This window comes from Pagrus pagrus (genome assembly GCF_965226575.1).
Source record: "Pagrus pagrus genome assembly, chromosome: 6".
NCBI lineage: Eukaryota > Metazoa > Chordata > Actinopteri > Spariformes > Sparidae > Pagrus > Pagrus pagrus.
In genome coordinates, this window is record NC_140190.1 from 23586698 (window position 1) to 23601771 (window position 15074).

General features: G+C 41.4%; 1 protein-coding gene across 3 annotated transcripts in view; it reads left to right on the top strand.

Annotated features, from left to right (window-relative positions):
- The window catches only part of dennd1b (DENN/MADD domain containing 1B), a 114927-nt gene that overhangs the window by 70580 nt on the left and 29273 nt on the right, over positions 1–15074 (top strand). For all 3 annotated transcript variants that reach the window (XM_084354561.1, XM_084354560.1, XM_084354562.1), the window contains 3 exons: positions 1462–1563; positions 10422–10547; positions 14674–14775. In XM_084354561.1, coding sequence (XP_084210687.1) covers positions 1462–1563; positions 10422–10547; positions 14674–14775 — 330 coding nt within the window. The remainder of the gene's footprint in view (positions 1–1461; positions 1564–10421; positions 10548–14673; positions 14776–15074) is intronic.

Below are 15074 nucleotides of genomic sequence, written 5' to 3' on the forward strand. Positions count from 1 at the left end.
TGCTAAAAGTTAAATCCTAATTTGCATCAGATATATACGATTTAATTTCAGGGTCCTTGTCAGTTGATTTTCTTAACAAGAAATAATCAAATTACATTCAGAGAGGACGCTTTAATTTTATAGTGTGAGTTGCTAGCTTTTCCTCTCTGTGTGGTGAGCTAATGTCACGAATGTCGTTAGTGAATGTGCACTCAATTTTGAAATTTTAGGGAGGAAAATTTTGCCATCTTCAACACACTGAATCAGAAAGATGACAGGATATTTTCCTTTTTATCTCTCCGTCTGGTTTGTGTGCATTCCTAACCAGAAGTACAAAAGACAGAGGGAGAAAGGCAGAAAAAGTATCTGCAAACAAAGAGATTTGTACTTCATTGTTAAACCCTGTGTGTTGGTTGGGGGGGGGGCAAGCCTTCGCCAGCACTGCTGTGGTTTGTGAATGCACGTCTCAAGCACGCGCACATTTGCACTTGTGTGAAAGTGTGAGTGTTTTTTGTCTGTGGGTAATTGTGCAGATGCATATGTCGTAATGCACATGTGTGTTTGTGTGTGTGTGTTTGTGTGTGATATTTGTCTGACAGTTGCGGCAGTGGCAGTATTTATCACACTCTGCATCCGTGACAGACCCCCTTTCCGCCACTACATAATTAGTCCAGATCAGCATGTGAGCCTCCACTGCACAGGCTGTCACAAAAGTGACAAACTAGAAATTCACACACTATGCTGCCCCCCCCACCACACACACACACATACATACACACACGCACACCTGCCTGCATCCTGCACCACACTGAAATAATTGTTGAATTTGTCGCCATCAGGATGCACACAGCACAGCACAGCACCACTGTGTTGTTGTTGATGCATGAGGTTTGTGCTGTGGAAAATCTTTGCACGATCCGAATGTTCTTCTCAGTGCCATTCTTCATTTTGTGAGCATGTGTGTGTTATAGTAAAGATGTTGTAATATTTTTTTTCCTACACGCCATTTGTCACCGTTAATAGTAAAGCAGTGTGATGACAGTGTGGTTTTAAATGTGACCGCTGTGTTTTCTCCTTCCTGGGACTTAAGGACCGAAATTACTTTGTCTACTCGGAGACACAACCGGGCCAAACTCAGAATTTAAAACTTAATTTTATGATTTAATAATAAAACAAACTATATTCTCTTTATTGTTTCAAATATTAAAAATTCAGGATTCTAGCAAGACAATTAATTGCTATGAGTAGTTAGATAGCAAAAGCAAATATGAAGGTAAAATAGTGCTCTAATTCTATTATTTAAAAGCAGGAAATATTTTTTAAACTGTTAATATTACAGGAACTTCTGTATGCAAAATTTGACATATTGTAGTTTTATTTACAGGTGGTCATTTAATTATTTAATATTGTGAGATAATGATTAGAATTATTTTAAATGACTGCGGCAGTGACACTGACAACATTGGACATTTCTTCCTTTAGAGAGTACGCAGTCGATCACTGGAGGATGTGGTCATTCTGAATGTGGACACAAACACCCTGGAGAGTCCCTTTGATGACCTGCACAACCTGCCCAGTGACGTGGTGAGACACACACACACACACACACACACAACTTCCATAGCTTCTCAACCTTCATTGTCTCATTACACGATATGCAGAAGGTTCATTTTCCTCTTTTACACAGTTTCACTTGCATAAACACACATTCTCTTGTCCACCAGTGTACTCTCACACTCAGATACTCACACACACGCCCACGTGCACACGCAGTAAAACACACACAGACCAACTCACACACATGCAGGAACTTGTCAAAGTATAGCTCTGTCCCCTCCCCACATCATTAATGACTGCAGTACTGGCTCCTCAGATTGTGGCTGTCTAAAGTAAACTCCCGTCGCGTCGTATGACGCTTGAAGGCAAACAGCATTCCCCGACCATCAGAGGCTTGTGGGAAAATGTGCAACTCCCTTCCCTTCATCTCCATCCATTCTAATCATTATTTCACAAAGTCTTGCATTTCTGCCTGCCCACTGGCACGTTTCTGAGAACGAGAGATAGGAGGAGGGAACGAGGCAGAGAAAAGAAAAGAAAAGGCAGAGATGGGTGATTTTCTGGGGGAGAGAGTGGGAAGAAGGGGGCCAATTACCAGTGTGGGCAGTGAAGCCACCTGCCAGTGCATCGTCTCTTTAATTAATGGAGCACTGACGCCGGTCAGTGCTACAGGAAGCATCACCACGGCGTCAGGGTCACTCACACATTTACACACATTCACACACACACACATGCACACTCTCATATACTCACACGCACAAACCTAGAGAATAACACACGTGCTTGTCTTCACTGTCTTTGTTGAGGCAGGAATCTGTTTGTTTAGCTCTTTTTCTGGGTGTGTGCATTAAAGCTCCTCTGTGAGGCACTGAGGTCCCGCTGAGACTACGGACGCACTATTACCCACACCTAACAGTATATTGTCAGGTTCCACCGCCTGCTGGACTCCTGCCCTACCAGCAGCGTATAGTTCAATCCACTGCCCAGCAGACTACAGACACTCTCGCATTCGCACACTTCTCTGGTTCTCCTGATTTAGCACCGCTCAGCCTACTTCGACTGCTTACTACCTGCAATGATACGATCTTTCCTACATTTTATACAATAACCTGCCTACTTTCGAGCCTGTTTTGCCAGCCCGCCTGCCTTCTCGCCTGCCTTACTGCCTGGCTGCTCAAGTTTCATGACACCTGTCTGCCTTCTTGTCTCTCTCTCTCGTAGTACTTACCGCCAGCCTGGACGTTTTCTTGCTCCCGCTGTTTGCCTCTCATGCTTCTTTGCCTGTGTGCCTGTCTGGCTACAGTACCTTCCTCTCACTTCCTGCCTGCTTGCTTTTCTGCACCCAGGGACTCGAGTCCTAAATTAAATTGCAAACTGAGTTTGTCATAAAAAGGAGTCAGGTCTTTTGAAAAGCGACAGAAGCAGAGAGAAAAGCCTTTGTCTTTGCCGTGTGATAAATTAAGTGGCAGGCTCAGAGCCTTTTTGCTTTGATCCCCTACTCACCATTTTTCCTGACTAATGACAGAACATAGCCCGCATATCATGTCAAATTACACCTCCTGAAACGGAAACTTCACTGGCATTAATATATTTATCGCAACAAATTGTTGTTGTTGTTTTTATTCCTATTCGTATTTTTTTTCCCTGTCTCCTCTCATCTTTTCACCGGGCTAGTAGATTAATAAGGAAGCGAGCAGGTACTAATTGAGTGGAATTCCAGGTCTCTTGTTAGTTTGCTTGTTAGTGATGAGGACATGCCACATGGCATTTGATGTTTGTGTTTACACACAAGGAGATGTTTGAGGCATTGTGCAGTTTGTCAAACAGAGGCCTGAAATCTTGATTAATGCTGAGCGATTCTCTGCCTGGGTTGAGCTGCTGCGCGTCGTTTCTGAGCTATTAAAACCGCTCTTCATTTCTCTCTAATTCTCACTGTAACACTGGCTACTTAACGCTCAGGCTTTATTCAGTGTGAAACCGAAGCCCTGAGACCTATGAAGTTATCATTATTCTCACTTTAAAAGCCCAGAATCACTTTGTATGAATATATAAAGCATGAAATGGATTAAAAGGTAAAGGCCACAGGCAATTTTTGTGCGTATTTAACTCCGAGGGAAAACAAAGCACTCTGATGTTGATTTAAGCAAACCTTTAGAGATCCGTCTAATTATGGCAACGCAGGCTGTGAGCACATGTGGACTCTATTACGTTGCTCGGCTGACCAGTGGCCAAGCTTTTAGCAGGTTCAGAGTTCACAGTTGTCCTGAATTAGCCGCCCTCTTTCAGACAGGACCCCTGCACCGGCTCCACTAGTGCCCGCCCCTTAATGGTCTTTCCCCGCAACTTCACACATAATATTTTAGATTTATTGACTTTTACAAATGCTACCATGCCAGTAGTGGTTCCGTTTAGCAGAAAAAGGAAAGATCAGAATAAGAGAGTAATTGGTAACGGGTCAAAAAAGGATGCAACAGTCTTTTGAGAATAACGTTTGACATTTTTTAAATTGGAAACATCATGTGAATCAAAGGTCCGACATTAATTGTAGTTTTGTTCCGGATTTGTCTTTTTAAAAGCACACGGCACATTTTGACAGTGGAAATATATTAATCACATCAATCTCTCTAATCTTTATCATTTTCCTTTTTGAACCAGTATATTTGTTTTTTATCTTTGTGTAAAAAATAATGCAGATCAATTAACTTTTTTATTGGTTTATTTGAGTGTGTGCTTTCTTTTGTTGTCTGTTTTAGATATACACAGTAATAGTTATTTTATTTATTTCAAATTGTGTATTTTTAGCAGGATTTTGCATATTTTTCAGATTGACTAAGTTACAGCGAAAGTTTCTAGTTTTTTCACATTAATAAATCATACTAATCTCTGAGAGACTGTGCTTGTGTCAGTAAAATCAATATGTTGACAAGCAGAAAAGAAATAAAAGAAAAGAAATACTCGATATAAAAAAAAATCTGTAGTTTTTCCCTGGAAGATCAAGGTATTTCTGTTTCCACAGTTCCTCTCCTGCGCAGAGATTGTGCTGATAAAGTTATAATTGGCTTTTGGTTGGTGGAGCTGTTTACCGAGCTAGTCATTAAAAGTATCCAAGAATAGCAAATTAGGAGTCTGTTAATTCTGAAAACAAACAGTGTGTGACTGAATCAGATTTTTATTTGATCCCGGCAATTGATCTCAAACCAATGACGGAAGAATTTTTTCATGTATTATTCTTTCTGTGCCACACATTCAAGGTGAGGTGCTACAATGCAGCTTACATCTTTATTTTCAGATGCTCTCTCTCACATCACAGCCTAATTCCTTCTATTCTCCTCCTCTCTGCCTCTCGCTACTTTGCTGACACCGTGTACCCATACATTCCTAGCCTTCATACATTTGATCATTTGTATTCCCAATAAAGGGGGAAATTTACAGCGTACACTCCTACTTCCTGTATTTCAAGCCTGCATTTGGAGGTTTACAAATGAATGAGGGGGTTGCGGTTGTGTCTGCGCGCCTCTCCTGAGATCACCTGGCACACTTAATCAAACATCGCGGCTTTAATTTGGTGTTTCAGTTTCCGATGCTCCCAGAAAACAACATCTACATCATCGTCTGCAACAGCCGACAGCAGGCGAACGCTCACACATGCAGATGCACAGACACACACAGAGACACCTACACGTTGTCGGCCAGGAATGTTCATCAATGACATTCAGATCTAGTTCAGGAGTAAACTTCTGCTACTCACAGATTTTCGGTTTGTCCACCAGATTCCCCCATTTTCATTGTATATACAGCCAGACAAGTGTGTTTCATTTCACTGGTGTCTTCCTCGTATCGCAGAGCCATCTACAGTTAAGCCCCTTGCGTGCTGCACTAACTAGATGGTAGCTCAGTGCTGGGAATGTGGTTGCTCCACCTCAGTCACATACTGTACTTTACCAGAAGCAGTCTCGGTGTCTACAACATATAATAACAAGCTCCAAAGTATTTGATTTCGGTCCTGCTGTCGTGTCCGTACTTTACCGACTGCAAATGGCGAGGTCTGCTCATTTAAACCATTATTTTACAGGTTACAATTGTTTTAAATGGCGCTGAACTGTGCATACACTCTTTCCGCAGTGTTTCAGCAGCCCTTCATTTACTCATGTGGAGTTTAAAAGCTGCACTTCATTTTCACATACTCGTTCTGCCGGCGGTTCACTCCGGATTAGAAGTCAAAAAGGGAGAGCAGCATCACCCACTGCGTTAGTTATTGAAGTGAGAGATGACATTTAGCTGTAGTTAATTATGTATGCAAAACTCAGCCGCTCAGCTGCTATAAGAGGTCAGCTTGACAAAGTAACCCCACACCGGGGAGAGTCTCATGGCAATGAGATAGCCCTATTAAAACACACACACATACACACACACACACACAGACTTTCTCTCCCCGTTGCTTTCTCGATCTTTTTCATTTGGCTTGACTAATGCATTGTGTTGCATTTATTGAACAGCAGATCAACACACACTTAAAGAATTATAAGTCTCACTACGTGCCTTAATAGTTAATCTGTTGTAGTCTTTGTCCATTTGTACACATATATTTATTTCATCGTATCACTTTGCTAATTTATTATTCACCAAAGTTAATTTTGATATCAAAGCAAAGACTAGAAGCTAATGATCTTCTGTGGTTAGTTATAAGAGATTGTAATTAACACCTCTTCAGTTTAAGTGATAATCTAATTATTGTGCACTTTTTCCGTGAGGCTGAAAGTGGAGGTTAATTTAAAAGAAATCATAAAAATATCGAGTATTTGTTTAAAATTGAACAAATGAATTTCATGCATTCCAAGTATGTGTGTGTGTGTGTGTTTGTGTGTGTGTGTGCGTGTGTGAGAGTATATGCCGGTTCTCCGTGTGTCTTTGTTCAGATTTGTGTGTGTGTGTGTGTGTGTGTGTGTGTGTGTTTGTGTGTACGTAAGTGTGTGTACAGTTCAGACTGCAGCACATCAAAAGAAAGTGGGAGATTTTCATAACTATTTTTTTTTTCTTTGTAGTTCTTTAATTGCGTCCCCATGGCTTTCTTTCCCTGGACAGAATCTTAAACAAAACATTCTTTTTTTGTGAGAAGAAAACCCAACTTTCTATTTATTTATTTTTTTAACAACAGACAAGTGTCAGGGTCGTTATTTGGGAGGGTTTTTTTTATGCTTTCGTGAAAATTTAGAGGATAATTCTAAATATATATTCAGAGTTTTGTGTGTAACTTTTGCTGCTTTTTTTAAACCATTTTTTTCAATTACTCAATAGTAAATAGGATATTGTCAGCCAGACTCTTTTTTTCATGTTTTTTGTTTCCTGCTTTTTTGTTGTTGACTGAAAGTTGAGGATTATTTCCAAGAGTTAATTACCAGCAATGACCAGGTTTCATATGATGTGTTTTCTAGAAATATTATACAATATGATCATTTTATCAGGTTGGGTTTTAGAATAAAGCAGGAGCAGTTACACCATCTCATACAAAAATGGAGATATATTTTGAAATTCTCCAAAACCTGATATTAAGTATATAGAAACACACACAGTACCTGCGTATTCTGTATTCACATGCATGTGAGTGTGATAAGAGTTGGGAGCCCGTATGGATGTTGGTGTTCATATCAATGTATCGACGCATCGTTTGTGCGTACATATGCCAGGAGAGACGCACACACATCCATACACAAACATTCACACATATGCCTGGTGTCACCTACAGCGGTATCATCCCTTACAGTCAGGCAGGGATCATGATTGCACCTGCTAATTACCATCTCCAGCTGGAGAGTTAAATGGAGATCTGTTCTATGTCTGACCTTTGACCCTGTGCTCTTTATGTGACGCACTTCAAACCCTGTTTGGGCCTGGCTGGGCCGGGCCTTAATGAGGCCCCATGTCTGCCCTCTGTGGGCTGTGCGCTTTGGATGCCCCGCTTTCATCCCCAACCATCTTCCCTTGATGTAAATTGAAAAGATCACAGCTATGGGGAGAAGACCTGTACTGGAAAGGCCCCTCTGCATAGATTATGAATATCATAACTCAACAGTTTTTTTTTTTCCTACTCTCGCCCAACCACCCACTCCCCTCTCTCCTCCTGCCACCCCTTCCCTGTACAATGCTATAGTTCTAATTGGACCCAATGGGGGACTCTGTGCCTTTGATCTCATCACCGCCACTGTGACTTTACACTAAAAAATGTCACTGCCAAATTGGGTTATCACCTGTAGAGCCTGGCCTTCCTCTGATGCCTGTACGCATCTCGTTAGCTTCACTCAAACGGTAGAAGTTAATTAGTTTGACAGAGCCATTACCGTGGAGGCATACCTGATGATTGTGGCGTAGGCGCCATATTCAAAACCCAACTGCTCAACACACATTTATTTTTTGGTGTCGGATATGTGAAAGGAGCACACCGCAGACCTTGCCTCCTTTTTCTATTAGCAAAAACGATAGTCTGGTATTTTTCATGCCCTACTGCTATATTTGTTATAAGTGACAATTTAATTAATCGCCACATGCGACTAAAGAAGGAAATTTTTCATCATCCTAAACCTTACTCGTGAATAAATGTGAAACTTTGAACTTATCGCTTTATCACCCATTTTTCTGTAACACTGGGAAACAAAACACAGTGAAGTGGTGTCCCCACCTCATTAAAAAGTGTTTGCCACTGCAGTGCTCTCACCCGTTCAAAGCGGCTGTACAGAACTCTGTGTGCAGAGTAAACTCTGCTATCCCGTCTTCTCTGACAGTCTTTGGGGTATGCCTCCCCCACTTAGACTGACATTGTGTTCGCTTTGATTACCCCCCAGCCCCCCCACAAAAAAAAAGACAGTTTAATGATTTGCGAGGATGAAAAAAATCAGTGAAAACGCACATAAACATGAAATATTAATTTCAGAGAGGGCTTTACATAAACATAAAAGCATTTAGCACAATGAGTGAATATGGAGATGACACTTGTTAATTTATCCGTGATAAACTTCCTGTTTGATGCCTGGGAGCATTTGCAATGGCAGCACGGGGACGTTGTGGAGAGTGAGAAAGCCCAGGGGAGAGAAATCGACGCTGTTCGTTTTGTCTTTGTCCCAGTTTAAGACTGCCACTCTCTCTGTCTCGCTTTCTCTCCTTCCCTCTCAGCCTCTCTTTCTTTCTGCCTGTCCTTTGTATGAGCTGTGCTAACACTTTGCTTCTCCTCCCTGAAGTTTTCCAGATAGGCTAATTGCAGACGCCAGACCGCGATATCCCTCTAATGCCGCCGCTGCACAGCGTGATGTATTTGGCCACAACTGATTGAAATAGACCTGATCAAAATTTTATCACATCACAGAAGAAGTGGGGTCATTTAATAGTTGACTCAACCTCAGATTTCCTCCTGCTTTCATCTCTTCTGCCTTCTCCTCCTGCCCACATACACTCCTGCTACCAATTAAGACTAATAACGCTGATATATAGAATTTGTTGTAAATGCTTTATGTTGCATTACAGAGAGGGACAAGCCAGACAATTAAGTACAGTAAGTGAGTATCTGACACCTACGCCCAACATAAAACCAGCAGAGCACACACCGCAAAATGTTGCACCGCATTAGTACTGAATACGTGATTGAATGAACTGGTGAAATATGCAGTGCAGTGTTAAATGTAACCAAAAATTTTAATAACTCTATTTTGTACTGCTAATTAATTTATCAGTTCTGCATGGGTGGACCGTGTTCTCGCTCCATATTCAGACAACAGAGTTTTGAAGTGAGGTATAATGTCCTTACCCGGAGAACTTCTGATTAATCTGCCGTGAGCAGGAAGCCAGATCCGTACCAGCCGCAGCTCTACAGGCGACACTTTCCTGAGTTCTTATGTCTCGCATATGTCTTATTATATATTGCTAGACAGCATAGAATATAAGATGAAACAATGGAAAGAGTTTCAGTGATGAATTATAATTAATGTTTTTCACTAATTGAGGTTGAAGGTTAAACTTATAGGTTTTTCTTTTCGATCATAATTTAAGCCCATATTGCTGCAGCCCACACCAAAACTGCATTACAGTAATCTAGACCTCCTGTGCAACCCAATCAAACGTCGTGCTTTTGTGCTAAGCTGGCACAACCCACACAGAGAGCAGCAGTCCCTCCGCTATCTCTGCCTCCTCCTCGCTCTGCCACAATACAGTCAGACTACTGCTGAGCAGGTGAGGAGAGCCTCTTGACAACTTCCTTCCCAGACTCCCCAGGGCCCCGTGGCCAGGGTGAATCTTTTGTCATCCTAAAACAAGCTCGGGCCTGCTGCTCCTCCACTCTCGCCTGGAGTCCTGGAGACAGAGCCAGGAGTAGGGGAAAATAATTAAAGACATTTTATGTCAAGAGTCCCTTTCTAGAGGGAGTTCGGAAGAGCCAACAGGGGAGGGGAAAACAGGAGGACTGGAAAGAAAGAGGAGGAGAGTAAGAAATGGAAGGAGAAGGTGATGGGAGGAGAGCGGGGGTGGCAGCGTGGAGAGAGAGGGTGAGAGAGGAAGAGCAGGGATGCGAGTTTCCATTTCCTCTCTGCCGTCCCCTCCCTCTCGCTGCTTCCCCCCTCCCTGTCCTCGGCTCAATTAGCAAAGCAGCAGGTGCTCTCAGCAGCACAACAGATAAGCTCGGAGGAAAGGCAGAAGCTTTTCCCTTTCTTTTCTTTCCTTTTTTGAGATGACCTGCAAATGTGATACTTCACACCCGGAATGGGCTAGCTGTTTCCTCCACCAATTTCAGAGGTGATAATTTAACTTTTACCCCTCCATCTCTCCCTTTTCCCCCCCTCCCAACCCTCTCCCTCCCTCTCTCTTTTTTTCTCTCCCCTACTTTCTCTCTTTATGTTTTCCACCAGGTATCCTCTCTGAAGAGCAAGTTGAAGAAGCAGTCGACAGCAACAGGATGTGGTGTGGCGAGGGCCTTTCTTAGAGCGCAGGCCGCTCTGTTTGGATCCTACCGAGATGCCCTCAGATATAAACCTGTAAGGACCCAGTCATCAATCACTACTGACCATTAACCACTACCTCTGCTGTGTGATATTACAGCCGTTTTTTGCTTAAACAATTTATGATTGGATATATGTTTACCATCAAACCCAGAGTGTGATACTTATTTCCAGTATTTGCTCACATACTTTCTCACCACCCTCTGCCGGAATCAATATTGGTTTTAATAGTTTTGAGTCATCCATCTCTTCTGGTCGTATCGCACAACCTTAACTAACATCTCTTCAGAAAAAAAAAAGTCTCCCTTACTCCAGATTATCACAGAAAATAATGTTAATAGTTTCATGAAGGTATTTTTAGAGACTATTTCTTCAGTAGATGATATTTCCGGCCTCAAATGAAATTCCACTTATATCCCTCTCAAAGACCAGCATCCCAAAACCTAAAACCAGTGTTGTAGTCAAGACCACCTAAACCAAGACCCAGTCAAGCCCAAGACCAGTGCGAGTCCCACAATGCATGATACACATCAACACACAACACATGATGGAACATGCTAACTGTAGGCACTACATAAAGTTGATCTGATCCACATTTTTATAAAAAACATCTGCAGAAATCAAATGAAGATTCCTCTTCAGTCGCCTCTTTTATTGCCATATACCTATATGTGTGTATGTACAGTATAGGTGTATCATAAGAAATGTCTTGATAAAATAATCAGAAGGCGTTGCAGGGGTGAATTTGTATGTGGGAATTTTATTTTGTTTTCTATGAGCAAACAAATACAAACGAAGGAGCCGAAATCAACTTAACCTTCATCTTTATTCAACATTCCCTTTCATTGTTTTACAATTGACCGAACACAATACATTTTTTTTTTCTGGGTGACTCTTGTCTTCCCATAGAAACCAGCATAAAGTACAATATGTATCAAACAGTTATTCAATACAGTGATATTCCTGCAGTTGTGGTCTTGACTGGTCTTGAAATGAATACCCGAGTCCTCTTTGTCTGAGGGCGAGACAAGACCCAGCAGAAATGAGGTCTATCCTTGAGGCCGGTCTTTGGGAGGGAGATTTTAGTGTTTTTCCTGTCTTTGGCTGAAGTGACCAGTCAGACTCATTTCAGACTGATCCCTGTACTCGACAGCACAAAACATATTTATAAAAACCATGTTTCAACAATGGTCATGCCCTTTTGAATTGCATGTAAAAACAAGAATTATTAGTTGTTGCATATTGAGTATAAAAGCCCCATATTGCATTTTCATTCACTAGCAGAACTAATCATGAATATATTCGCTCTTCAGAATGTGCAGCACGCAGTAGCGATCTCAGTTTTGGGCGAGTTGAGTCAAATTTCACTGGAGTCTGGTTAGACTGGGGCAGTTTTGACTGAAAGTAAAAGGTGTGTTTTCTGCTGGAGCGCAGAGCTAAGGTGGGCCTGTCTGATGCAGTGAAATGTCAGAGGAGCTGAAAAGAGTCAGGACGTTCCCTTTGAAGATCCCTTTTAGCCATCTTTGGTGTTTTACTCTCCTTTACTAAGCTCCCCTAACATTTTTTTTCTGGATCTTTTCTGCTTATCAAGTCTGAGTCAGAGCACAGCAAACTACAGCATGTCCTGTTTGTCAAATAGCGAAGCCTTTGTTCCTTTGGCTTTGAGATTAATTGGACTTTGTGGACTCCCGGAGTCAAGATGCTACATTATTGATGCTGTCTTTCTTTTCTCTGTATACAGACAGTATACGAACAAACTGCCTCCCCTCTGACACAAGTACTGAGACTCAGTGTATGCGTGTGTTTGTGTATGTGGGAGCTCAACATGCAGTAATTTCTTAGTTCACTCACACTCACGCCGTGTTATCTTTTAGACAGGATCTGTATAAAAGCCATGGAGTTAACATACATGCACACACATGAGCGTGCACAAATCTGCCGTCATGAAGATACTGATGATACTCCCTCTGTTCTGATATTTGTGGAATATCACTCTGCTATGTATTGGTACTGAGCTGAGGAAAAAGATCTACCTCAACAGTGCTGAGCCGAGCGCTGTGGTTCACAGGCACATATGCCTCGACAGAAGGAGGGGTGTGGATGCTTGGTGGGAGTCTTGCTGAGTTGTAAATGAAACAATACTGGAAAATGATAATGAGTTAAGACACAATCAGCTGATGAGAACAGCATTTCTTAGGTCATCAATTTCAGCTCTCGTTGATGCTCCCCCAGGTGCTTCTCACCAGCTCAACACACGCACGTGTCGAGTAAAAAGAACCTGAAATAGCAACTCAAATTAGTTTTCACCACCACTGAAGGAGCCAAGTCGAGTTGGTGCCTGTGCGTATTCCTGACTCTGTGCTCGGTGTTATTTGAGAGCAGAATTAGCTGAAGTTCGACATACACGAGCAAAAGTGAAGATATTGTGTATTACTATCATTATTAAGTATTACTTTGGTGAAAGTGAAAGTCACCCATACATATACAGTATATATATATATGGTACTCGAAAGTATCTGATATTAAATGTACTCAAGTATCGAAAGTACAAGTGAAAGTAAATTAAACAGTTATTTGCATGTATATATATACTGTACTGTCTATTGCAGTCAACTGAATATCGTATCAGATTTTCATCATTACTGGAATCAGTTTTTTTTAAAAATTCAATTGCTGATAAAATAAAATGATTTTAAAATGCACTACTTAATCTGATGTAGCCTGCAATCTGCAAAGTAACTAGTAACTAAAGTTATCAGATAAATGTATTGGAGTGGAAGTACAATATAGCAAAAAAAATGGAAATACTTAGGTAGAGTACAAGTACCTCAAAATTGTACGCAAGTATAGTACCCGAGTAAATGTATTTAGTAAAATTCCATAACTGAATATTAGTACCACCCCAGCCACATGTTGTTTTTTAAATAAACTTTGCTTCACTAAATCAACTTTATTGGGGACACACAGTTAAGACATCGTTTTTTTATGCTTAAACTAGAAGTTGTTGATGTCTTTCTTGTGCCAGGCGTCCTTAATGCGGTGATTCTCTTGAAATCATTCCTTTATTCTTTTGGAGTAGTTAAAAGACTAGTTTTAAAAGACTAGTTTTAACTACTAGTTTGATTCCAGCAGCAGTAGCAGTTGGTATTTGCAGGCCGTTGTGAACCAAAGGATTTTAGTCTTAAAGTTGAGTTTGGTTGTTTTTTCAGCAGCAGTAAGTCTCAGAATGGTCTGAGGCTGTATCAGCCAGATGGAGACTGCAAAGCTGATTAAACTACAACAAGCTACTTTCAACTCGCCTTTTACGAGAGAATACGCCTTAAAAACTTTTAGTGATGTAAGTGGAGCAGTATTCCTGTGATGTAATGTGGGCCACTGGTATCATCCGCCCATATTCGAAAATGGGGTTAGTCTCCGGTGTTGTTAAGTTGTTTTTATGTGCCACACTGTGCTCACAGCCTCAAACAGACAAAGTGCATTGTTTTACACAAGAAGAATTTAGAGCATCATTGAAATATGTGAGAATTATGTTAATTATGCGAAAACATGAATTGGAAATTACCGTGAGGCTGTTTGTGATTGGCCTGCAGTGGTTCTGTTGTCATCCTCCGTGTCTATAGCTCACAGGCCAACTGACATGATGTAAGAAATAGTAATAATGTGATAATGTGTTCTTGTGCAGTACTGGGGAGTTTACTGGGACACTGTCTTCTGGTCTGGGGGAGATTGTGCGTGTTCTGCCAGCGGAACTGGTTTCTGTTTTGATGTCTTTTTTTCTCTTCTTCCTCCTTCTTCCTCTTCCTTCCTCTTCCCTTCCTGTCTCTCTTTTGGACTCATTTTCTGTTTTCAGGCCCACTTACCTCACTTATGAAGAAATCAGTTGAAATACTCCTCGGTTAGAGCAGATCTGTCGCAGTGCATAAAGATATCGGACATGATGTGAGCGTCGTAATGCTGTTATTCATATTATAACAACATTGTTTGGTTTGGACCCCCTGCTTTTCGAGCCACCAAACGCATCTGCCGTAGTTCCTGTGGCTCATTTCTGAACTAAGTAAACATGGTGAAAAACAGATTGGTACAAAGAGAAGTGAGCCAAAATGAATTAGTATTAATTGTTTATTTGAATTTTTTGCCAATAACGTCTCTGTGGACTCCTCAGGGGGAGCCAATCACTTTCTGCGAGGAAAGCTTTGCGAACCATCGCTCGAGCACCATGAAGAACTTCCTGTCCATGGCTGTCAACCTGCAGCTCTTCAAACAGGTACGAACAGCTGTCTGCATGTAAGTGAGTGTGCTTGTGTGATTGTATGTGTCACAAACAACAACTACTCATGCTGGTGTTCTGCAACCAGTAAAATGGATCTGACCATAGAAAACGTTAAAATTCTGGAAATTCTGGAGATTTTAAGTGGTTATGAAATGGTCTTAATTACTGATCAGCCAAATCAATGAGTTGTAGGTTTACATGTAACCTACGTGTATGAACGGTAGAGGTATGGACATTTCTTGAATTTTAAGATCCATGGTGATGCCGATGTGGAAGTTTCTGCATCGTTGCAG